General features: G+C 41.3%; 2 protein-coding genes and 1 long non-coding RNA gene across 6 annotated transcripts; 1 reads left to right on the top strand and 2 right to left on the bottom strand.

Moving 5' to 3' along the window:
* Window positions 1-5,432: 5,432 nt before the first annotated feature.
* LOC145820678 (uncharacterized) lies at window positions 5,433-7,891 on the bottom strand. The gene is made up of 3 exons (XR_014362690.1): window positions 7,751-7,891; window positions 6,351-6,424; window positions 5,433-6,253 (listed from the first exon to the last, which is right to left on the bottom strand). It is a non-coding gene; the product is annotated as an uncharacterized LOC145820678 (long non-coding RNA).
* Window positions 5,607-8,520, top strand: LOC145820677 (putative RING-H2 finger protein ATL21A). Its single transcript, XM_082917159.1, has 2 exons — window positions 5,607-6,342; window positions 7,754-8,520. The coding sequence occupies exons 1-2, from the start codon at window positions 5,658-5,660 to the stop codon at window positions 8,203-8,205; spliced, it is 1,137 nt and encodes a 378-aa protein (XP_082773285.1). The 5' UTR covers window positions 5,607-5,657; the 3' UTR covers window positions 8,206-8,520.
* LOC114268375 (uncharacterized) lies at window positions 8,045-24,474 on the bottom strand. 4 transcript variants are annotated; one of them, XR_014362689.1, is made up of 4 exons: window positions 24,025-24,474; window positions 21,837-22,479; window positions 21,593-21,733; window positions 8,045-8,176 (listed from the first exon to the last, which is right to left on the bottom strand). XR_014362689.1 is itself a non-coding variant. In XM_082917161.1 (4 exons), exons 3-4 carry the CDS (start codon window positions 22,476-22,478, stop codon window positions 9,740-9,742), a joined length of 648 nt encoding a protein of 215 aa, XP_082773287.1. In that variant the 5' UTR covers window position 22,479; window positions 23,516-23,714; window positions 24,025-24,467; the 3' UTR covers window positions 9,381-9,739. The 4 variants fall into 4 exon arrangements, 3 of the variants coding, with proteins under 3 accessions (XP_082773287.1, XP_082773288.1, XP_082773286.1); XM_082917161.1 differs by lacking the exons at window positions 8,045-8,176; window positions 21,593-21,733 and adding exons at window positions 9,381-9,745; window positions 23,516-23,714 and having other exon boundaries at window positions 24,025-24,467; XM_082917162.1 differs by lacking the exons at window positions 8,045-8,176; window positions 21,593-21,733 and adding exons at window positions 9,381-9,745; window positions 23,516-23,726 and having other exon boundaries at window positions 24,025-24,453.
* Between the last annotated feature and the right edge of the window lie 767 nt (window positions 24,475-25,241).

Below are 25,241 nucleotides of genomic sequence, written 5' to 3'. Positions count from 1 at the left end.
TTAATAGACATACTAAACTTCATATTTCCAAAAGAACAATAATATCCCAATTTGTCCAATACAGAAACAGAAATTAAATTCCGTCTAAAGGACGGTACAACAAAAGTGTCTAATAAATCCAAATAATAACCAGTTTTCAGTAATAATCTAAAGTGCGCTATTGCCTGCACTTCTATTGACTTGCCATCACCCACAAAGATGTATCTTTCAGCATCAGTTGGCTTTCGGTAGTTCAGGCAACCCTGCATAGAAACACATATGTGAGTAGTAGCACCAGAATCTACCCACCAAGTGTTTCTTGGTACTGAAGCTAAATTTATTTCAGAACAGACCAAAACATGAAATGGACCTTTCTTTATACGCCAGGCGACGTATTTGGCACAATCCTTCTTTCTGTGTCCGGGCTTGCCACAAAAGAAACAACCATCCTGCGTTTTCTGTTTCTTTGGTTCCGGACCCTGAGGAATAGCAACTTCCTTTCCCTTATGCGTTCTTTTGCCCGTATGCTTGGAGGTGCTTGCTAGATGAGCACTTTTAGTCCTTTCTTGCTTCAGTCTCTCTTCCTCTTGCACACAAAATGAAATGAGCTCATTGAGAGTCCATTTCTCCTTCTGGCAGTTATAACTGACCTTAAATTGGTTAAATTGTGCAGGAAGAGAGATGAGAACTAAATGCACGAGCAAATCATCAGATAGGTCGAGCTTTAGTGCCTTAAGTTTTGAAGCAAGATGAGACATTTTCATGATGTACTCGCGAACATTACCCGTGCCTTTATACTTTATTGAAATCAAGCTTGCTAAAAGCGTGCTTGTTTCAGCCTTATCGTTTTTAGCAAAACGCTTTTGAATTTCTAAAAGAAATTCACCGGCAACGGTAACATCCTCTGTTATTGCACCCCGAAAAACTTCTGGAATCCCACGTTTCATGATCATAAGACTTAGCTTGTTAGAACGATCCCACTTTTCAAAGTACACAGTTTCCTCAGGAGTACTTTGTGTAGTGAGAGCATTCGGTTTTGGCATCCTTAATGCCAAGTCTATGTCCATGCAGCCGAGAACAATCAATATGTTCTCTTTCCAGTCCTTAAAGTTTGTTCCATTTAACATTGGAACATTGTTCATGTTGGCAGAGATTGAAGTAGTCGACATTAAAGCTGAATCGAAAAGAAAATAAAAGGAATAAACAATTATACTCACATTAAGTTACCAAACAGATAATCTCTAAATAAATTAATTTAATGACAACATCTCAAGATACCTAGCACAACATTAATACCAAGCCTTTGGGTAGTGATATTAACTGTAAGTGGTATTCTTGTTGTAATGATCAAACATTGACAATAAGTTATGTCAAATAACAAATCTATCTTTTGATGGATTTATTATTCACATTAGGTTTCCTTGACAATTGGCACATATTTATCACCACAAAATGTGTGTGTAATTCTGCCAAGTTTTAATCATGTCTTTGGACCGATAAATACCCGCATGAGATACACAAACATGAATTTCAAAACATTCTATATAAAACAATCTAGACAAGAGAGATCACTTTTGTGACATCTTGTTTGAATTGACTTATATTTAGAACATTAGAAAATTAAATTTCCGTAGACGTTGTATGAAATTACATTAAATTTAAAGATTTCTAAATTTGTTACCCCGTATATGTTAGTATATAATCTGCAGCAATCCCAATTATATACATATATATATATAAATACATGATGTTCACCATTTGAAAAATGAATCGCCCATCCGAATTATGTTCCATTTCCAGAAAACAAAACAGAATTTGCAGCAGAGGGAAAAACAGAAATACAAAAAACAGAATCTGATTCCAAGAAACTAAATAGGATGAATAAAAGCATATCTATTCTGATAATACACATGATATAACTGTTCTGATACCACTTGTAAACATAAATTTCAAAACATAAAACTTCATGTTTCGGATCATCTACCATGTATATCATCAAGAAATCAAGACAAAATGACATACCTGAATCCATCGATGAACGGTTAAACGGAAGCGTCTGATTGTCAATAAAACCTTAATATTGACTATGTTATTGCCTTCTAATCCTTTCCCCTTTGGTGCCTTATATTTCTCCTTGAGAGGATTTAGAAAAACAAAACAGTGTTCTTATCTTTCCACCTTAGGAAGGAATAGGGACCATAACCTTTTAAAGGTTGTAATTGGTTTTCATAACTGAAAGGTACTGAAAACCAATAAATTAACCATTATTGGTTTAAAACTGAAAGGTAATGAAAACCAATAAATTAACCATTATTGGTTTTAAAACTGAAAGGTAATGAAAACCAATAAATTAACCATTATTGGTTTTAAAACTGAAAGGTAATGAAAACCAACTTTAACCAATATGTTTTAATTTCTATTTCTGCCCCTCATAGAAATAGAAATTATACAACTAGTATCTACACATTAGGTCCATAACACATATACCCTTAAGCCTATTAACTAAATTGAATCACTTAAATTGTAAGCTTCTTATAAATTATAACACCACATTTAATTATGTGGTCCCATTAAAACATTATCTAACAATATTGTCCACAGTTCATTCAAGTCTTTCAGAAATAAAAATAAAAACACGAGAAAAAGAGAGAGAGAGAGATTAATAACCGAAGAGTTTCTAATCCCAATGGTATTCTCCGTCACCTTCCCTGCGAATTCAAAAACTCAAAGATGACATGTTCCAAAGATTCACTTGCTGCAAAACATCCTAGGCATCTGATATCAATCATGATGCCTTTTTTCCCAGGTTGCAAAGGATTGGAAGAATATTGTGAAGACTTTCAAATGAAAGTCCCCACTTAGGTGGTATTGTCCACAATTTGTCCTAGTCTTCCATTGTCAATTTTAAAGTAATGTAATTTAAGATTTTTGATTTGTTTATTATTTGATTGTATTTTGAAGGGTAATTTGTGAAAAAAAAAAAAAAAAGTATATTAAGAGTAAATTATAACCTTAAATAATTTAATAAATAGTATTGAGAAATTAGGTATACTAAATTATTTTTTGATTGCAAATAGAATCTCCCTTTAGCACCACGTTTGGCAAGTGACTTTTTTAGCTAAAAAGTCAAAAAGTCACTAAAAAAATCAAAAAGTCAACAACTTATACAAAAAAGTCAAAGATTCCAGCTTTTCTCTATTTTTTGCACATATTTTCGTAAAAAACTAAAAGTCATCCCAAACATATTAATTTTTTTACATCATATTTTAGCCAAAAAGTCAAAAAATTACTAAAAAAACATGTTTCTAAATGAGGCCATGTTTAGTTTTCAATGCTCAAAAACTATTTTTGAGATTTATATATTTTTTTTAGATGTACTTAATCTAAATGTACTTAAAAATAAAAATATTTGTGAAAAAATCTGAATAAATTTCAATAAAGATGAAAATAAACAATGAAATTTTAAAAAACACAAAAAAAAAAAATTAAATTAAATTAAATTAAAAACTAAACTAAACTAGAGGGCTTTATAAATTTGACTTTTAATCATACTGCTTTCTGTTTTGATAATACAAACAAAAAAATTAGTGCAAGTGATACGTAAACACAGATAATTAAGATAAAATATAATTTTTTTTATAATTTCCTGATAATTTTGTAGAATTTAATGGCCTTGTTTGGTAGAGCTGTGGGAAAGTACTTATAGCTTATGTCTTAACAGCTTATAGCTTATAACTATGAACATAAACTGATTTCTGACTTATAAATTAAGTTTCTCCTGCCCCACTTAAAGAATAAGCTGATTTCTGACTTACAAAAAGCTATAAGCTGCATTGTTAAACTAAACCAAACACATCAAAATAACTTAAATTAAGCTGAAAGCTGAAATAAGTTGAAAAAAAACTGTACCAAACAGGGCCAATATCCTGTTTGATAGGAGACTCAATTTTGCTTAATTAATAAATAAATAAAAAATCGACTGTGCACAAATTCACACCATTGATTTGTGCTGAATGGCCAAATATTATATAATAATATCTGTCGCTACAACCCATTTGTTACAATCTCATATAGAAAATGCGAAATAACAGATCAGGGGGATCAGAAAAATATTGGATATATTGTTCTTAAAATTTATAATTAGTAATATTTTTTATGATAAATTTTTAAAATTTTCGCTGAAAACTAAAAATTACTAATTTTTTTTTTGATGATTTTTTTAAACTGTCGCTAAAACTTATAATTAGTGACATTTTTATGATAATTTTTGAATTGTCACTGAAAATTAATAATTAATGACGTTTTTTAATAATATTTGATAAAAAAATACCATTAATTATCATAAGACGTATTGAAAAATAAGTTCACCTATTAAGACCTACACATAAGTCCTTAAAAATATTTACAAAAAATGAAGAAATAATTAAAATTATAAACATTCTTATGATTTTATAAATATTTTTCTGATCCCCTACTAATGTGTAATTCTCCCTATAAAAAAACACATGAGGCCGTGAAGGTGGTGATGGTTGATTAGTACTCCAATTCCGGCGGGTTAAGAGTTTATCTAGGCTTAATTTAAAGTGCAATATGCCTGAAGCAGACCTTTTGTTTAAATCTGAGCAAACTCAAAAAATTTATACTTAGGCTCGAGTTGTCCAAATTCAAACACAAAAATTATCATTAATGGTCATAAGCTAATGTAATGCACTTTTTTTTAAAAGTTATGTGCGGCAAACAATAAAATATATTAATACGCGATAATTCTAAAGGACTTAAACAATTTAGAGTTATTAATCATCACAATGTCCGGCGTACAGAACTCATTTACATAAATATATCAAGAAAATCATTGTGGGTCTTTGATTCATTTTACATGTAAGACCCCACATTATGTGACCCTGTTTGTTTTGAGAGATAGAGGGGATTGAGATTGAGATGGAAGTGGAAGTGAGACTCATTAATGTTGTGTTTGTTTTGAAAGATGGAGAACAGATTCATATTCTCATTTGGATTAGGATGAGCCTTATGGAGGAAATTAGGGTGGAGGCTTAAGACTTGATATTAGAAAATAATCCGCTGGACTATTTGTTTTTTTTTTTAATTTTTTACATGTTGGGTATTTTTTTTTAACATTAATGTTTAATTTTTTATATTTTTTGTTAAGTAAAAATTATAATTTTATTTGTTTTATTTATTTTATATTTTTTACATGTTAGACATTTTTTTTAACATTAATGTTTAATATTTTATATTTTTTTATTTGTTTTATTATTTTATATGAATTAATTTAACAATCCCTACACCAACAACTATCATTAAAACAAACAGAATTTTACTTCATCCCCTCATTATCAATCCCGTCACTAACAATTCCCTTACTATGAATCTCCTCCATTCTACCTCTAAAAGCAAACGAGCCCTATGAGTTAAATCTAGACCACGCAATAACTTTTTAGATATTTCTCTGTATATAAGTTACATATATCTTTTCTATATTAACTAATGGTCTTCCATCAATATTTTTTAAGGGATTTCCACATTATAAAATAAATAAATAAAAAAAGCCCACAGAATCACTATGAGAGCTTCTGACTTTCAAAAAAATACAATTGTTCTATAGCCTACAAACAAAACTATTCCTAACCATCCCTAGATTCACTTGTTTTGAAAAACAAATGGATACATTAAAATTCTTCTTCCCCTTCCCCTTCCTCTTCCTCTTCCTCTCTCCTCTCATTCATGCAACAAACAGTTGTGCGACTTCCATTTGCTTTAACAGCAGCTTCACTATCCGATTCCCTTTCCAAACAAACCAACAACAACCACAAACTTGTGGCTATCCCGGGTTTGATCTTACCTGCAACAATCAAGGCACAACGGTTTTAAACCTTCCTAACTCTGGAAAATTCTTCGTGCGCTATATCAATTACTTGACTCAACAAATTCAACTCTACGACCCAAACAACTGTCTTCCAACACGACTCTTGGAATTCAATCTTACAGGCTCGCCTTTCAGGGCCCTTTATTATTTAAACTACACGTTTTTGACATGTCCATCCAAGTTCACCAGGTCTAGGTTCACCGTCATTGATTGTTTGAGTGATTCGACAAATACAACATTGGCAACTTCTTCGATGAATCTCGCAATGGGAATAAACGTGTGTGAGATTCTTGTGACTTTGCCAATTCCAGTTTCGCGTCCGAGTCAGGATGAGGATGATTTTTCATCTGATCTTAGTGACGATCTTGTGTTAACATGGGATGTTCCAAACTGTGAAGAATGTGAATCAAAAGGAGCTATGTGTGGGCTTCAAGACAATGCAAGCCAACAAATTGTATGTATCAATAATCCTGGAACAGGTACTTACCTCTCTTAACCTTCATTTGATTATCTTCATTCATTCCTCTGGCTTGCTTGCAACTTCATAAGGCACGGGATTATCTGTATCCAAAATTCAATTCAATTTTAGTTATACGATTGAGATTTCTGTGTTTTGAAATTCTAACCAACACAATTGTATTGAGATACTTACCATATATATTCAGAGTAGAGGTAGCAAACTCAATACAAAATCCAGAACTCAACCAATTTCATCAATTTGAAAACCGTCTAAACCCTTTTAATTTATAAAAAGGCTTAACTGTTGCGCATCTTACGAACTCATTTAAAATTGGGTTTAAATAAGAAATAAGCAACAAAACAAGAAACTCATGAACTACCATACCGCCCCCTCCTCATAAAAAATAAAAAAAATAAATAGATTGGTCAGGTTGATTTGTTTGACACACACTCAAATTCAACTCAACCCACTTCAAAATGTTTACTAAATAAACGGGTTTGGATTGAGTTGTTTTGATGCATCATTCGTCTTGATCTGCTCAAGGCCGACTGTTTGCCGCCTCTCGAAAACTGAGAATGCATTAGTACAAGGAAACAAAGATTTTAAGATGCTTAGGTTCATTTATAACATTTGAAGAACAATAGTGTTACAATGAGCACATTTTCATGTCACATTTGGTTTATCATGAGTTGTTACCACTACATTAGAAACAGAATCAAACCTATTTAACTAATGAAATGGAAATAGCTCACACGATATATCAAACACTATACTGATATAAATATATATATATATATATATATGTGATTGTAACATTATTTGGAACAATTGTTGAAGCATTGAAGGCCATTGTGTGGTTGGCTCAAGATGTTTGGGGGGCATAGTGTTGTTTTGTTTAGATTGACTTTAGATATCGGTGAATGGTTGGTTTAGCAGCGAAGGTCAGTTTAAAGTGACAGAACAGATGACACATGACAACAATTTTAAAGATTTGTTTAGTGTAATTGACTATACTAAGAGATAATGTTTATATATTCTTGTAACAGTTATTAGAATGATAGAACAGGCTCAACTATAATATAAACAAAACGGTTTAAATGTCAACTGAATCAAAGTCATATGGTGTGTAAATAATGATGCCATTCACCTGATTTAACTACTTTGGGCAAAAAGTTGACTTCCTTAAAAAAAAATTATAGTAATTAAAATAATAAAAAAAAAGTACATTTAGGAATATGCATTACATGTTTTTAGGTACTATACAAATTTTTTCCCTTCAAGTATAGCTAAATTACAGGAAAAAATTCTTTTTGAGTTTTTGAAATGACACCGACCTCCTTTCATCAAATTTTTATCACCAAAAAGGACAGAAATCTAAAAAAGCCAAGTTTCCAAATGGGACATAATTAACTAACCTATTCCATTACCAGGCAAAGCCAACAGACTCCGAGTGTTCCAAATCATTTGCTTCTCCATCGTTGTTCCGACCATCACATGTGCATTTGCCACTGCATTCTTCATATACTTCGTCAGCGGCGGAACCCAACGCCGTCGTAACGGCACCACCACTGTGCAACAAAATTCCGACCCCGCTGCCATAACACCACAACCCACCACCATCATAGCAGGCCTAGATGAATCAACCATTGAATCCTACACCAAAGTAGTCCTTGGCGAAAGCCGGCGACTCCCAGGGCCCAACGACGACACTTGTTCGATCTGCTTGTCGGAGTATCGTGCTAAAGAGATGGTCCGATGCATACCGGCGTGTAAGCACTGCTTTCATGCCGATTGCATAGATGAGTGGCTTCGCTTGAACGGTACGTGCCCGGTTTGTCGGAATTCACCCACCCCTGCTCATGGTAATTTGGAAAATGTTTAGAGTTTTGAATAATTGTTATTTAGGCATGATAGTGATTGTAAGTTGGAAGAAAAATCATATTTGTCACAACATGAAATTCATCAGTTTTTTCACCATATAATATACAAAAAAAAAAACACGTCTCTATACGTAAACATACTAGATTCAGAGAAGTAATTACGTGCAGCATCTGGTGTATAAATCCATGTAAAATGTGAAAAATACTAATGAAATTCATCTGCACATATCATCTACTGTATAAATCCATGTAAAACATGAAAAAATACTGATGAAATTCTTTCAGTGATATATGACATCTCTCAAGTTGTAACTGCATGTGTTTTTGTGTGGAAAATGAATGGAATCAACACTGTGAACTCCCGTGAACTCTCTGAACCTACAGCCAAAGATAATGAGTCCTTACCGATAGAGGTGTTCAGCCGGGGGCACTCATTTGCTTTAGTTAGTAAACTACAAGTGCAAACTCTCAATGAAATACTAAGAATGCTTGATATTGCGTACCTTTTCTCTTAGGTTGAATGCCTTATGCTACCATAGTATGCCGTTGAAAGTTTCTAACAACCACCGCACATGTTGCCCTGCAATAAGCAGAATGTGTCCCCTATCTAGCAATTTTCCCAAAAGCGATGATTATAATCCCATCCTTCACTTGGGAGCTATGCACATGATCTGACATTGACTGGACACATTAATCTGACTTCAAGCCATGTGTCATGCTTGGACACAGTTTAACTAACTCAACCAAGCAGTGTGGCCGTGCAGAATTACCTCCCACAAATTTATTAGCGAGTTCTTAAACCATTCTCCCCTCTACTGGAAGGCCATGTTTGATTGCAGGTTTGGGAAAGGAGGTTGGATTGTTAATTAATCCATAAGCCCGGTCAAAATCATGTTTGGTTGTGACAAAATGATATGGGACTAAGAGCTCCATGAGTGGGACTAACATTCCCATAGAGAAGTGGGATTCACAATCTAATCCCACATAATTAGATGGCACAAGATTATTATATTCTCACTTTACAAAAATAACAAAGCTGCTTTTTTGTACGTAATGAGAGTTTTTACATAATTTCATAAATTTAATCCCGACAACTAATGCAACCACACCAATACAATACACAAACAACCGTAATTAATTTGACATTTCCAACCTAATAACCATCATAGCAGTCCCATGATTTAATCCCACTGTACTCATAATGCCAGTCAACATAGTCCAACAATCAAACATAACCTAAAGTACTAATACACCATTATTTCCATTGACCAATTTATAGAACACTATAATTCCAACCGCTGCAAGAATCCCTAGTAACAACCACCACATCTTTAACTTGGAAATGGTCCAATAGATTGAAGGGTGCCACTTGCATGATACAGTAAGCATCACCAGCAGCTCATCTAAGACAAATGCTACTTCTTTTTCAAACAATGCTGAAGTTCTTCAAATCTAATGACAGTAACATAAAATGAATGGTACCCACATTGACACACACACATATAGCTCATACTTCGAAAACTGTGGCATTGCAAATTATTCCTGAATCAAGCAAAGGAAAGTCAATAGTTGTCTATAGTAGAGTTATATTACACTAACAAATGTTGAAGCAAAGATCAAGATGCTGTGCTATCTAGGTGTAATGATACATTCATCATGCCAAATAAAATTTTATGCTTCTTAAGCATCAATTAGCAGAAGCAGCCTTAATTTGTTATAGAAAATTATAAGTATAATGTTGACAAGGTTCAAGCAATCTGATTTTTCCCCCCTGGTTGCAAATTCATAATTTTATAATGTCTCTTTTTCTCCATAAGCCATTATGAAGCCAAAGAGAAGCACATTATTAAAAAAAACACAACATGATTCAAGAGGAGACTCCAGTTTCATAACAGATCGTAATAAACTTATTCTTTCACAGAATCCATTGCAATTGACACCTTCATGAAAAAGATCAGTCACAATCTTTTAACAAAGGGGGAAGGGGTAAAGTGACTCAAAGCAATGGTGCTGCTCAAATTAATGACTGCAGAAATCTACTTTCTAGATCCTGCCCACTGTATACTTCACCTTTTGAGGGAAGGAAAATTTTGCAACAGAGACTTTGAATAAAGGAAAGGCAAAAGAAGGCAAAGAAAAGCATAATAAATGTGTAATTGCCATTCATTGCATGCTTTCATCCATACCATGTCATGTAATGTTCAACCGAGTGTTTTCCAAACACGCCTTCAATACCAAATGGCAAAGTCACAATACATGAGAGTATTCTTTCAATGTAAAATGGTGTTTCCTAAACAATAATTCAAAGAAAAGTTGAAAATAACGCCATAAAGGCATGGAAAGACAAAGCAAAAACTTGGACACGCAAATGCATCCATGAAACATGCTTTGAAAAAACTACAAATGATTGGAGATAAGTTGAAAAGTGCCTAAAAAGGGGCCAACCCCCCTCTCGCCCAGAAAAATGAAAAAGTTAGTAATGATGTATTCTCCGAAGCTATCAAGGTTTATCTATTTGAAAGGTAACTATTAGTGGCATCTTGTGATTCCAATGTGAGATTACAAAACACAGCTTGAGAAAAAAAAAAAATTACACTGAAGGACAGAGGTTTTAGAAAATATAGAATAGATAAAAGCTGACGTGGTTAGGCCCATAAAGGCCATAGCCCACTACGAACAACCCAAGCCCACCACTTAGAGCCCAATACACAACCCAATTGATGAGGTCCAGAACAGCTAGAAACCAACATGGCACGAAGGACCAATAATACCCAGGCACGCGGCAGGCAAAGGGCAAGCCACATCAGCAGCCAAAGATCTGCAAAGTTATTGCCACTGCACATCGTCATTAATGCAGTCCCTCACAGCATTTATTACGACAATACCTCTCCGTCGGGACAGCACGCTCTCACCCTGAACAAGGTAAGCTACAGCATAGGCTTTTGGCCAAGGTGACAGGTCGGAAGGGACAATGAAATGATTACCAAAGGATATAAGAAGACGTTGAAGACAAGAAGAAGGTTAAGTTTTCTATCTCCAATTCATATCTCTACATTCCACTTCGCTCTCTAACTTGCTCGTCGGAGGGTTCGCTGGGGAACTCCCCGTTCCCCGTTGAACTCCTATGCAGGTTCTCAGGTGGGCTTGGCCATTCAGATATCGGTTGGAGAAGCGTGGACCAGTCCGACTCATTCCCTCTGGAACCCGTTGTATCGTAACTGTATCATCAATTGGCGCCGTCTGTGGGAAAGCTTTGCTCCTCGCGCCAGTTGTGTTCACTGTCGCCGGAGACCCTGTTCCAATAACCCTTTCTCGCTACCCATCGAAGTGTATGGTCACGACTAGATCCATGGCTTCTCACCAAAATGCTGCCGACCACCAAGCCGACCCCCCCAATCCAAACAACCCACCACAATATTTCATCGAGCTTACCAACAGCATTAACCGCATGGCCGAGCAAAACCAAGCCCTAATTAATGCCCTACTCCAAAGAAACCTTCCTATGCCCCCTCCACCACCTCCCGATATTCCTCCCAACCACGAACAAGCCCCGAGCCATTCTATCCCGCAGCCTAATCCACCCAACAAAGAAGGCTTACAACCCCTTCCCCCAGGTATAAACCTGCCACCCCGGGGCCCACAACCATCGATCCCGGCACCAATCCTTGAAGGAGAGGCCAACAGCGTCCAACCCTCGTTGCCCTCCGAAGGTGACCACATCCCTCTCTGGGACGCGGAACTCCGAGCCATGAAGCTTCAACTCCAAGGGGTCATGCAGAACATCCAGCATAAACCCTCTACCACAGCAAACTCACCATTTGTCGCCTCCATTAGGGACAAACCTCTACCCCCCAAGTTCAAGATGCCCACCATCGACTCTTTTGACAGTACGACAGACCCAGTCGACCATCTGGAGACCTACAGAACCCTCATGATCCTCCATGCATTCCCTAACGAGATCATGTGTCGAGCTTTCCCCGTGACACTGAAGGGGTCAGCTCGGCTGTGGTTTAGCCAGTTACCAGCAAACTCCATCTCCACTTTCCAGCATCTCAGTGACTCCTTCCTCAGCCATTTTATTGGAGCCTAGCGCCAGCAACGCCCGACAACCCAACTCCTCAACATTCGACAGACCGAGGGGGAGTCGCTACACAGTTTCGTTACCCGCTTCAACACTGAGGCCCTTCAAGTAGCGGAAAATGATGACAAGGTCATCCTCACTGCTTTCATGGCCGGTCTGCGGTCGTCTGATTTCCTGTTCTCTCTCTCTAAAAACCCCCGACCTCCATGGCAGCCCTACTCTCCAAAGTCCAAAAATACATAAATGTTGAGGATTCCCTAGCCGCCCGCCAAGACCCAATAACCAAAAACCCGACCCCCAGAGAAAAGAGAAAAGACTCAGAACCCAAAAACACCCAGTATAATAGCCAAACACCACACTATACCGACCGACCCCCCCGAGCTGACCGGTCAGCACCAGCCCGACCGCCCGGTCGGTTCGAGCGGTACACACACCTTAATTCCCCCATGGAACAAGTCCTCAATCAGATCCAGCAGGATTACCCCCTTAAATAGCCCCAACCTTCACGAACCCCTTTCAATCGGAAAGACCCGTCCAAATATTGCCGCTTTCACCAAGACCATGGCCATAACACCGATGAGTGCATTAACCTCAAAGATCAGGTCCAAACCCTCATACGCCAGGGACGTCTTAGCCGGTTCACGGACACCCGCCCTCAACAGAGGCAAAGAACTGAGCCCCTCAGAAATAACTGCCGGCGCACCCCCCCCGATAGCCAGCCCAACCTAACCAAGGCTATGATCGCCCTCCACAGCAACCTCGGCCGCCAGGCAACCCCCCCACCTGTTGGAGAAATCAGAGTCATTTCAGGCGGCCTTGCTTGTAGGGGACCATCCCATTCGGCTCAGAGGGCAGAACTTAAAAAGATAAGGCAGGGCTCAGACAAAGCAGTTGCCACGGTCGATCGACCCTCCAAACAGCCCAAGCAGTGGACCGAGCCTATCACCTTCACGGACGCCGACTGTACAGGCATCCGTTACCCTTATGATGACTCTCTCGTCATTTCTACCCTCCTCTCCAACTACAAGGTCAGATAAGTTCTCATCGACAACGGCAGTTCTTCAGACATCATCTTTCTCAACTGCTTTCGCCAGCTCAAAATTGGGAAGGAAAGTCTGTCCCCTCTCCAAACCCCTTTAGTCAATTTCACTAGTGACCGAGTCACCTCCATCGGCTCCATCGATCTTCTCAACACAATCGGCGAGTACCCACGGCAGACTACAAAGTTGCTCACCTTCCTTGTTGTCGACTGCCCATCCGCCTACAACATCATCCTTGGCCGCACTGCCCTAAATGTCTTCCAAGCTATCACATCAACTTATCACCTTGCCGTTAAGTTTCCCACCGATCTGGGCGTCGGGACTGTAAGGGGAGAGCAGACCGTGGCCAGGGAATACTATGTCGCCTCACTAAAAGAAGTCAAGCTGAAGGAAACCATGATCATTGAAGGACTTGACGTCTGGGATGAGGATGAGCTGGTAAGAGGGGAGCCGTGGAGGAGCTCGTTGAGGTTCCCATCGACCCCACCAACCCGGCGAAAACCGCCAAAATCGACAGCCAACTGTCCCCCCAAGCAAAGGCCAACCTTACTGCCCTCCTGATTGAGCACAACGATGTATTCGCCTGGACCCACTCAAATATGCCGGTTATTGACCCCTCATTCATAACCCATCGCCTCAGCATTGAACCCCATTTCCGACCTTACCGCCAGAAGGAGCGCATTTTCCATCCGGAGCGCAATACTCTCATTGCCCCAGAGGTCGACAAGCTCCTTGAAGCACAATTCATCAAAAACGTGGACTACCCTAGATGGTTGTCAAACGTGGTCCTGGTCCGCAAGAACAATGGTAAATGGCGACTCTGTGTCGACTATTCAGACCTCAACTGAGCTTGCCCCAAAGACAGTTATCCTCTTCCCTGCATAGATCTGCTGGTCGACGCCACGGCCAGTCACCAAATGCTCAGCTTCATGGATGCCTTCTCTGGGTATAACCAAATTCTGATGCACCCATCTGATCGGGAACACACCTCCTTCATTACCGACTGAGGCACCTACCATTACCAAGTGATGCCATTTGGACTGAAAAATGCTGGGGCCACCTACCAACGGTTGGTCAACGCCGTTTTCTATCATCAGATCAGTCGAAACATGGAAGTATATGTCAACAATATGCTAGTCAAGAGCAAACTCTCCGCTGACTATCTGACCGACCTGCGAGAGACCTTCACCACCCTACGGAAGTACCAAATGAAGCTCAACCCGAAGAAGTGCGCCTTCGGCGTAGGATCTGGAAGTTCTTAGGTTTCATGGTCAGTCAGCGGGGCATTGAAGCTAACCCTGAAAAGATCAAGGCCTTGATTGAAATGCAGTCACCCAGAACGGTTAAGGAAGTTCAGAGACTCACTGGCCGAGTTGCCGCCCTCAACCATTTCATTTCCCGCGCAACGGATAAGTGCCTCCCCTTATTCAAAGTTCTTCGGCAAACTTTTGAATTGACGACCGAGTCCGAAGAGGCCTTTCAACAGTTGAAGCAGTGATGGCTAACCCCCCCTCCTTTCTCAGGCAATCACTGGCAAACCCCTCTTCCTCTACTTAGCCGTTTCAAGCACCGCAGTCAGTGCAGCTCTTATCAGGGAAGACGACTCTGTTCAACAGCCGGTCTACTATATCAGTCGGGTCATCAGGGGCGCCGAGCAGAATTACCCACTGTTAAAAAAATTGTCCTTGGCCTTGGTCACTGCCTCCAGACGACTCCGTCCTTACTTCCAAGCCCATTCCATAGTGGTCCCCACCGACCAACCTTTGAGGAAGGTAATGCAGCAACCAAAGCTCTCTGGCAAACTCATGCAATGGTCGATGGAACTCAGCCAGTTTGACATCTCCTACCGACCTCGAACAGCAATTAAGGGGCAGGCTGTCGCCGATTTCATCCTGGAGTTCACTAATCCTACCCCAACCACGGCCCCTCCACCCCCACCAACCCCTACCGAGCCAGAAGACCCTCATTCTTGGACTCTCAACGTCGACGGATCATCCCGCAGAGAAGGCAGCGGGGCTGGTCTCATCCTCACCGCCCCTAAGGGTGGTTATTTCAAATGTGGTCTCCGTTTCTTGTTCGATGCCAGTAACAATAAGGCCGAATATGAGGCATTGATAGCAGATCTCCCCCTAGCCAGGGACATTGGTGTCAGCCACATCCGGGTGTTCAGCAACTCCCGACTCATTGTCGGACAAATTACGGGGAATTCGATGCAAAGGAGGACACAATGCGGGCTTACAGGGATATTGCACTTCCCCTTGTTCGCCTCTTCAATACTTTCCACATCCAGCACATTCCTCGGGCAGAAAACTCTAAGGCAGACGAGATGGCTCAGTTGGCTTCTGCAGACCAGTCCAACCTCAACCGTGGTGTCCGTCTCGAGTACCTAGCTCACCCTGCCATTTCTCCCGACCAACAAGAAATGCAGTTCCTCCAGAATGAGCCCATCCCTTGGGCGTCGGACATCTTTCTATTTTTGACAACGGGGGAACTTCCAGATGACCAACAGCAAGCCGCCAAAGTTAAGGCCCGGTCGTCCAATTACATCCTCGTCAGTGGTGTCTTATACAAACGTGGCTTTTCACGCTTGTACCTGCGATGCCTCAATCCGACTCAAGCAACCTATGTGATGCGAGAAATCCATGAGGGTATCTGCGGTAATCATTCAGGCGGCAGGTCACTAGCCCACAAAATACTTCGCACTGGTTATTTCTGGCCTACTCTCAACCAATATGCGACTGACTTCGTACTCAAATGTGATAAGTGTCAACGCTTTGCCAACATCTCTCATGCTCCTCCTACAAAGCTGATCACACTTTGCAGTCCCTATCTGTTCGCCAAATGGGAGATCGACTTAGTTGGACCACTTCCCACCGGCCGAGGCCAGACCAAGTTCGCGATTGTCGCCATTGATTACTTCACCAAGTGGGTAGAGGCAGAACCCCTTGCCACAATCACCGAACGGAACACGACCAAATTCATCTGGTAGTCGATCGTATGCAGGTTTGGCATCCCTCAAGCCATCGTCTCCGACAACGGCAAACAATTCGACAACGCCAAATACAGGAAGTTCTGTGCAGACCTCCAGATCCAACCCTGTTTCTCCTCCCCAGGTCATCCCCAAGCCAATAGCCAAGTCAAGGTTACCAACCGTTCTCTTCTGAAGATCATCAAAACTAAGCTAGAAGCTGCTAAAGGACTTTGAGTTAAGGAATTACTGAATGTACTCTGGGCTTACCATACTACCGCTCAGATTCCCAATAGGGAGACCTCCTTTCACTTAACATACAGCGCTGAGACGGTCATCCCAGTGGAAGTCGGTCTGCCTACCCCAAGGGTTTTACATCCGAACCTAGAACTATCTGAGGAGCTCCGTCGGGCTGACCTTAACCTAATCGAAGAGCTCAGAGAAACCACTGTTGTCAGACTGGCCTCCTAACAACAGAAAATGAGACCATACTATAACCGCAGAGTCCGACCAAGGTAGTTCGCCGTAGGGGACCTTGTTTTGCAAGAAGTAACTCTTGCCACCAAAAATCCAACTGAAGGCAAACTGGCAGCCAAATGGGAGGGACCTTACGTTGTGAAAGCCAGACCACGACCGCGCACTTACCGACTTCAGGACATGGAAGGTCAAGACCTCCCTCACCCTTGGAACGCTGAACATTTGAAGCGTTATTTTCAATAAAAGTTGTATTTTTGCATCGTCCAAAATGTTGTATTTTCTTTTGGACAATCTATGTTCTCATTTTCTCCTTATATAGTGTAAATTTGTGACCCCACAGGCTACACTTCGTATAACAGCAAGCTTATATCTCAACTATCTGTGGTATTCCAATAATGCTTTGATTGCAGCCTCAGCCAGACTGAGCATGAAGAGCTCGGCCAGACCGAGTCACAAAAAGCCTCAGCCAGACTGAGAACAAAAAGACTCAGCCAGACTGAGCATGAAGAGCTCGTCTAGACCAAGTCACCTAAAGCCTCAGCCAGACTAAGCACAAAAAGCCTCAGCTAGACTGAGCATGAAAAGCTCGGCCAGACCGAGTCACTTAAAGCCCCAGCCAGGCCGAAGCCACCATTGCGACTTCATGATCATAAGCACAGTGGCCATATTTTCTCACTTTCACTCTGCATTGAATTTTTCTTACAAGTTAAAATTCACTCTGGATTGAGTTCTTCTCACACTCACTCTGCATTGAATTTTTCTTACAAGTTAAAATTCTCTCTGCATTGAGTTCTTCTCACACTCACTCTGCGTTGAATTCTTCTTACAAGTTAAAATTCACTCTGCATTGAGTTCTTCTCACACTCACTCTGCATTGAATTTTTCTTACAAGTTAAAATTCACTCTGCATTGAGCTCTTCTCACACTCACTCTGCATTGAATTTTTCTTACAAGTTAAAATTCACTCTACATTGAGTTTTTCTCACTCACTCTGCGTTGAATTTTTCTTACAAGTTAAAATTCACTTTACATTGAGTTTTCCTTACATTTTACACTTCACAATAATTTATACATTTCAGATGCACAAACAAAAATAATGGACTGAAAACACAACTCAAATTTTATTTATTCACAAAACTTGTACATACGTTCTTTACAGCAATCCAAAAAAAAAAAAACAAGCAAACAAAAAACTTGTACAACTCACACCAATCACCTTTTCTCACTTAAAACGAGGTCTTCTTCTTCAACGCCCTCATCTAGGAAGGTCTGGGCCACGTCATCTTCATCAATCCGTACACCACTCAGGTCCAAGTCTGGGAACAGTTCTTTCGCCTTCCGCTTGAACATCTTCCAGCCACTATCCCAAAACTCAGCCATTTTGTGTTTGTAGAAGTCTGACCGCTGGAAACTCTCAATAACTTCTGCTTCAGTCCTGCCCCCAGCAGTCGTTCCTAACGGGCCCGCCCCCCAGACACCTCCCTTGCCAAGTTGCTGGCGACCACGGCGTCGACCGCCATCTGAAATTCAGCAAACCCCTTAAATTGCTCAACTGCTGCGACATACAGATCGGGGTATGTTGCCCTTTCAGAGGCAGCCTTGGTCTTTTCATCCTCCAGCTCCTTCTGCAACCTTGCCTTCTCCTCCATCGCCCTAGCACGCTCGTCCTCCAGCTCCTTTCGCAGCCCAGCAATCTTCACGTCCACTTCGTCCTTCTCTTTGATCTGTTAGGCGCACAGTTCTTCATTATTGATCATTGCCTCTTCAAACCGCTCGGTGGCGACCGTGCAGGCATTTTGAGCTTCCCCTAGCTTCTTCTGCTGGCCAGCCAGCTAGAACTCGAGCGACACTACCTTGCGGCGTTCGTCCTCTAGCTCCAACCCGACCGCCAGCAGCTCAGCATGGGCACGATCGACAACATTGCCCTGCACGATCGCCAATACTTCCATCTTTTTTGCCTTCTCAGCCTCCTGCCAACCCCTGGCACACGCGCTTCGCGCAACCCTCTTCCAGCTTGCACTCTCCTTCTTGAAACTTGCAAGCTGGGTCTTGGCCTCCTCCCACTTGGCCTTCACAGCCGCTGCCTTTCACAGCAGAGCCCCTGCTAGGGCGGTTGCCTCCATTTGAGCAGAGCACAACCCCCTTAGCAGCTCAGCCTCATTGAACCTGGCTGCAGAGTGCACGGCTCCTTCGTCCACCACCCCCAAAAGAAGATCTGCAGCCGTCCTGGCTAGGCTTCCTTCTCCCTCCAATCGCCCAGAAACTGCTGGAGCATGGTAGATGGCATACTTTGGCCTCACCCCCCCTCCTTGGGGCGCAGGACCCCCCTGGGGCCGTTCCTCTCCCCTTGTCTCAGAGCCAGTTGCCCCACCTTCTACTTGAATTTCGGGAACGACCTCTGCGACCTTCGAGGCGATCCCCACCACTACTAGGACGACCGCCATGACCTCCAAGGCGACCTCCACCATTTCTAGGGCAACCACCCTTCCTAGGGTCTGCCCCACTCCCTCCTCCTCTGCCTCCTTGGCCATGGGGGTCTCCTCTGCCGTCACCTCCCTCCTCTTCTTCAAGGCAGGTTCCTTCTCACTCCTCACCTTTCTCTTCTTCTTCCCCACACCCTCCATCTCCTTGTTGGCCCTCTGCTTCAAAGGATCAATTAGGGGCGGTCGTGGCTCAGATTCACCCAAGTCTTTTTCCCCCAACGATTTGGGGCGCGGTCGGATTCTCTCCCTCACGATTGGCTTCGGCGGCCGGTCTACCTGCAACTCCTTGAATTTGCTGGCCTTGGCGAGAATGGACCTATCCTCCACCTCCTGCGCCTTCCTTCTCGACTCTAATTCCGCCGGTTCCAAGTCCCCACCGGTCGGCTGAGGGCCCAACCCCACAACAAGCAAGGCCGAAGGTTGAATGAGTTCGTCCCACCTGACTCCCTCCTTCTCCCTCCATGCCTTTACCTTCTTTACTCTCTCCTCTACTGCTGCCCCCAGTTTTGACTCCACAGATTTGGTAGGCACTCTCCACACCGTACGCACCCCAACACCTCCATTCGCGGAAACGTAAAACCACCGCGGCCTCCACCCCTTAATTGATGACGGCAGACCCATCACCAGACCCTTCCCTGCCGCCGCCTGCAACGTCACCCAGGTCTCTTGCTGTCCTGAGGCCTTATAACAGGCGAAAAATTCATCCACCGTCATAGCCCCCCCTTCGTTCGCCTTCGGCCACGCGCTCGCACAGGCCAATACAATCTTCCACGCGTTGGGCATAAGTTGACCCGGCGCTACCTCCAACCGGTTTAGGACATCTACCACCACTTGCGGAAGCGGCAGCCTCAGTCCTCCCTTCAATGCCTCCTCGTAAAGGGCAAACTCCCTCGGCCGGGTGTCGGACGGCCTCTCCGTTGACGTCGACAACAGTAGCTCTATTTCGGCAGGAATCTGGTATTTTTCGCGCATACCCTCCAACTCCGCCGCAGTCACCGTTGATTTGTCAGCCTTCGTATGCCAGTGATCTGGTTCTGCCTGGCTGATTGGCTTCGGAGCTGCTATCATGGTGGAAGAATGAGATCATACCGCCGGATCCCCCACCCTCCCTACTTGCCTCTCCGTCTTGTACTGCTCCGCCAACTCCACGGCGTCGTCATCCCCAAGTGGATCAACCCTGGCAATTCCAGTTTCTTCTTGGGCCATTTCTGTGGTGTCTACGAATAGCCTTGGTTGTAGGCGCAAGAAAATTCAGAAAGTACTGCAAGGGTGTATCGTTGGCAACGAAGAAGTTTACACTTGGAATGTTTTGATTTTTTACAAAAAAGTAGGTAAAACGAATAACACCAAAGGCCCAAGGCTTCCCCGTATTCCAAGGATCACAATTAATTCTCGCTAGTTTGAAACTTTTCAAACGCCCGCCCAAACTGTCTTTTCAAACACCCATTATGACTTATCGTTTCATTTCTGGCCCAACGCCTAACCTCTCCCACCGCGAGATGCTGCCACGTGTTCGACCACGATTCACTGCCCCCTCCCCTTACCCTGTCTTTTCCACTTCAAGTCACCACGTGACACGCCGCCTCTTGAGCCCCGCGCCCCCCCTACCTTACCCTTCACGGTCGACCCTCCTCATGATCGGCCCCTCCACTCGGCCACCCTTTACGGTCGGCCATCCTCCTGGTCGGCCCCTCCACTCGGCCACCCTTCACGGTCGGCCCTCCTCATGATCAGCCCCTCCACTCGGCCACCCTACACGGTCGCCCCTTCTCACGGTCGATCCATCCCCTTAGTCATCCCTACCGATCGGCCTCCAAACTGCCGATCTCTAACAACCCTCATCTTCTTCATTAGTATTCCCTTCGTTGGACTAAAACTGCACTCGGGAATGGGGGACTACTGACGTGGTTAGGCCCATAAAGGCCATAGCCCACTACGAACAACCCAAGCCCATCACTTAGTGCCCAATACACAACCCAATTGATGAGGTCCAGAACAGCTGGAAACCAACATGACACGAAGGACCAATAATACCCAGGCACGCGGCAGGCAAAAGGCAAGCCACATCAGCAGATAAAGATCTGTAAAGTTATTGCCACTGCACATTGCCATTAATGCAGCCCCTCACAACATTTATTAAGACAATACCTCTCCGTCAGGATAGCACGCCCTCACCCTGAACAAGATAAGCTACAGCATAGACTTTTGGCCAAGGTGACTGGTCAAAAGGGACAACGAAATGATTACCAAAGGATATAAGAAGACGTTGAAGACAAGAAGAAGGTTAAGTTTTCTATCTCCAATTCATATCTCTACATTCCACTTCTCTCTCTAACTTACTCGTCGGAGGGTTCGCTGGGGGACTCCCCGTTCCCTGTTGAACTCCTGTGCAGGTTCTCAGGTGGGCTTGGCCATTCAGATATCGGTTGGAGAAGCGTGGACCAGTCCAACTCATTCCCTCTGGAACCCGTTGTATCTTAACTGTATCATCAAAAGCAAAGCATGTAAAAGCAATTTGCTTAGCGTAATATATAAAAAAACACATAGCATGGGCAAAAAAAATAAATGGTCAACATGAGCATACCTCCAATTCTACTGTTGAATTAAATTCATCAAAATTCAGTGGCTTCACCACATGTAAGACATCTGTGCTCATCACCACAGTTTCTTCATGAACAACTAGTTTGGATTCCGAATTAAGGCCAACATCTGCATCAGTCGTTCCACATTCCAAAGCTCCATCATCTCCGATACTAGAGATATTAGGTTGATTAATTGTTCCCTCCAGAGTACCAAACATAGGTCCACTAGATTCTTGCTTCTCAGCTTTAAAAGCTTCAGTTTCAGAAACAACCGTCTCCTCTGATAAAGATACACCTCCATTCCGGACCATCCTTTCTCCAAGAGTCCCTAATGCTGGTTCACCAGCATCATTGCTTTCACTGCCAACCATCCCTGCATCAAAACTTTCAACCGCAAATGAACTCCCTCTTATGGCAGTCTCCTCTCCCTCAGAACCACTCTCAGCAGAAACTCCACCAGAAGATTCTCCATCACGATTCCAACTGGTAACAGAACCCAAACTACCCTCTGCTTCCTTATTTGAGTCCGACCCGTTCCCATTATCTAAAATAACAGATTTATCATTTTCCTCCTCTTCATCACCATCACTATCATCCTCATCCACATCGTCGTTATCATTGTCACCCACTTCTCTCTGTCCCATCCTAACAAAACAATCAATCAAAATATCTCAATATGACAAAATCATATGCAAAAACATTCAGTTCAATTTATTTTATTTTGATATGTTATTGTTGCTTCAATTCTATTTCTAGTTATAGTAAAGAAAATTCAACTTAACTAAGCCAAATAGTCGAATTAGGCATATCAATGAAGCTTTCGGGATCGTTTGAGCTATTTCTTTATACTAATACGTTTGTAACTGTTTTATGCAATCTATATAGAAAAACAACAAGTTTCACTCAAAGCTACTGATAACCAGATAATCATATGGCCTCAAATAATGTCTATGATTTTCCTCCTTTTTGTCATCATTGATACCTCATCCATATCGTCATTATCAATGTCGCCCACTTTTCTCTTCCCCTTCCTAACAAAACAATCAATCACATCATCTCAAAATGACCAAATCATATGCAAAACAATTCAGTTCAATTCTTTCTTTGATAAGTTATTGGTGCTTCAATTCTGTTTCTAGTAAAGAAAATTCAACTGAACTTAGCCAATGGTTGAATTAGGCATATCAATGGAGCTATTGAGTTCGTTAGAGCTAATTCTTTATACTAATAGTTGAATGTTTGTAGGTTTTTTCACACAACCGACATATGGAAAAAAAAACATGTTTCACTCAAAGCTCGTGATATATGGCCCCAATCAGCATTTATCATTTTCCTCCTCTTCATAATCAACATCATCCTCATCCATATTGTCATTATCACTGTCACCCACTTGACTCTTCGCCATCCTAACAAATCAACTAATCAAAAGATTGCAAATCAAATCCAAAAAGTTTCAGTTCAATTCTTTTTTGATAAGTTGTTCTTGCTTCAATCTGTTTCTCAACTTAACTAAGACAAAAAGTTGAATTAAGCATATCAATGGACATTTCGGAATCATTTGAGTTTGTAGTTGTTTCACACAATCAAGAAAAACAGGGTAACCAGAATCAATGTTGAAGAAATCTTATCATATCACATCAAATTATCGAAATATCAACAACAATGAAATCAAATCCCTTACCATATCTTCACTCTCTTCACATCCGATCCATTCACCCCACCGGCTCCAATCTTCCTCTTCAACCTCACACAACTCCCAATCCCTTCCCTCACAGACTTCTCAACCTCAACAAATGTTTATGATTGTCCTCCTTTTCGTCATCATCGATACCTCATCCATATCGTCATTATCAGTGTCACCCACTTTTCTCTTCCCCTTCCTAACAAAACAACTGTTTCTAGTAAAATAAATAAATTCAACTGAACTAAGCCAAATAGTTGGATTAGGCATATCAATGGAACTTTCGGGATCATTTGAGCTATTTATATATACTAATAGTCAAAGTGTGCAGTTGTTTCACACAATCAAGATACGAAAAACAGCATATTTCATTCAAAGCTCCAGATAAACAGAATCAATGGGGAAGAAATTTCATCATGTTCCATCAAATTATTGAAACACCTAATCAAGCATATATGAAATTGAGCCAGTAATAACATCAACAACAATGAAGTCAATTATTGCATTACCATATCTTTACTCTCTTCGCATCCGATCCTCCGCAACCTTCTCCAGCCTCCTCCGCCACTCCTCCAGCTTCTTCTCGGCGTTCATGACACGCGTCGAAGTTGTTTGTCTTCTTCTGGCCGGCTTTTGTGGCGGCGCCTCGGAGGCAGAGGAGGAGGTGAAGCGTAGGGTAACAGTGAGTCCCATTGGAGGAGTAGGGTTTGAGGAGAGATGATGAGTCTTCGACTTGTTTTGTGCCAGTTACGAGTCTCTGATCGTCGATTGGATTGCTGGTGATTCAGGAATGTGGTTCTTGATGGAGAGGACTGGTATTGATTATGATGTGAAATTTAGGGCTTTGGATTTGCCATCGAAGAGTTAACGAAGACTTGGTAGATCTCCTCCTCCATGATCGAGTGAGGCGCTCTGGCTCTCTCTCTCTCTCTCTCTCTAACAAATTCAGATCATAGGAGAGGGAAAAGGGAGAATGCGAAGATTTTCATTCAATATAGGTAAATTACACTTTGCGCCTTCATGTTTAGCTATTTTTTCATTTTGGCCCTTTAAATTTGTTTTTTTCTCACTTTGGCCATATTTTAAGTTTTTTTACTTTACTCTTAAAGTTAATTTTTGTTAAAAATTAGACAGAAAATAACACATTATTAGTTACATGGGATAAAAAAAATTTATTATATATGACTCACATTTCTAATATAAACTTAAGTTTCAATATAATAATATATTTTTAATGGTATGTAATAATTATTGTGATATTTACTGTTTAATTTTAAACATAAGTTAACATTACATGTAATGTAGAAAAATTTTGAAACATAAAGGGCTAAAATGAAAAAAAAATAAATTTGAAACGTTAAAATAAAAAAAATAGCTAAACATAAAGAGATAAAATGTAATTTATCCTTGAACATATATTTTTATATATATGCCCTATAATAATTAATTTTTGACAGCGGTATGCGGGGGTTTTATTTGAACCAAAAAAATATCTCAATACGCCCCATTTAAATTTATAAATTTTAACTTCTATTATATCTTAATGTGAATTTACCAATAAGGGCGGCAACATATATCAAACCCTAATATATTTTTTTTTCATGGTACACCCTAATCCATTATTCCTATTCAAATCTCTACATCTTCTTTTCCAATAGATCAAAGTTATTTTGTCTTCTTCTTCTTGTTGTTCTTCTTCTTTTTCTTATTTCTCACTCCAAAACTC

Source organism: Camellia sinensis, chromosome 2 (genome assembly GCF_055761805.1).
Source record: "Camellia sinensis isolate YWXY chromosome 2, ASM5576180v1, whole genome shotgun sequence".
NCBI lineage: Eukaryota > Viridiplantae > Streptophyta > Magnoliopsida > Ericales > Theaceae > Camellia > Camellia sinensis.
This window is presented reverse-complemented; position numbering and strand designations above follow the sequence as displayed.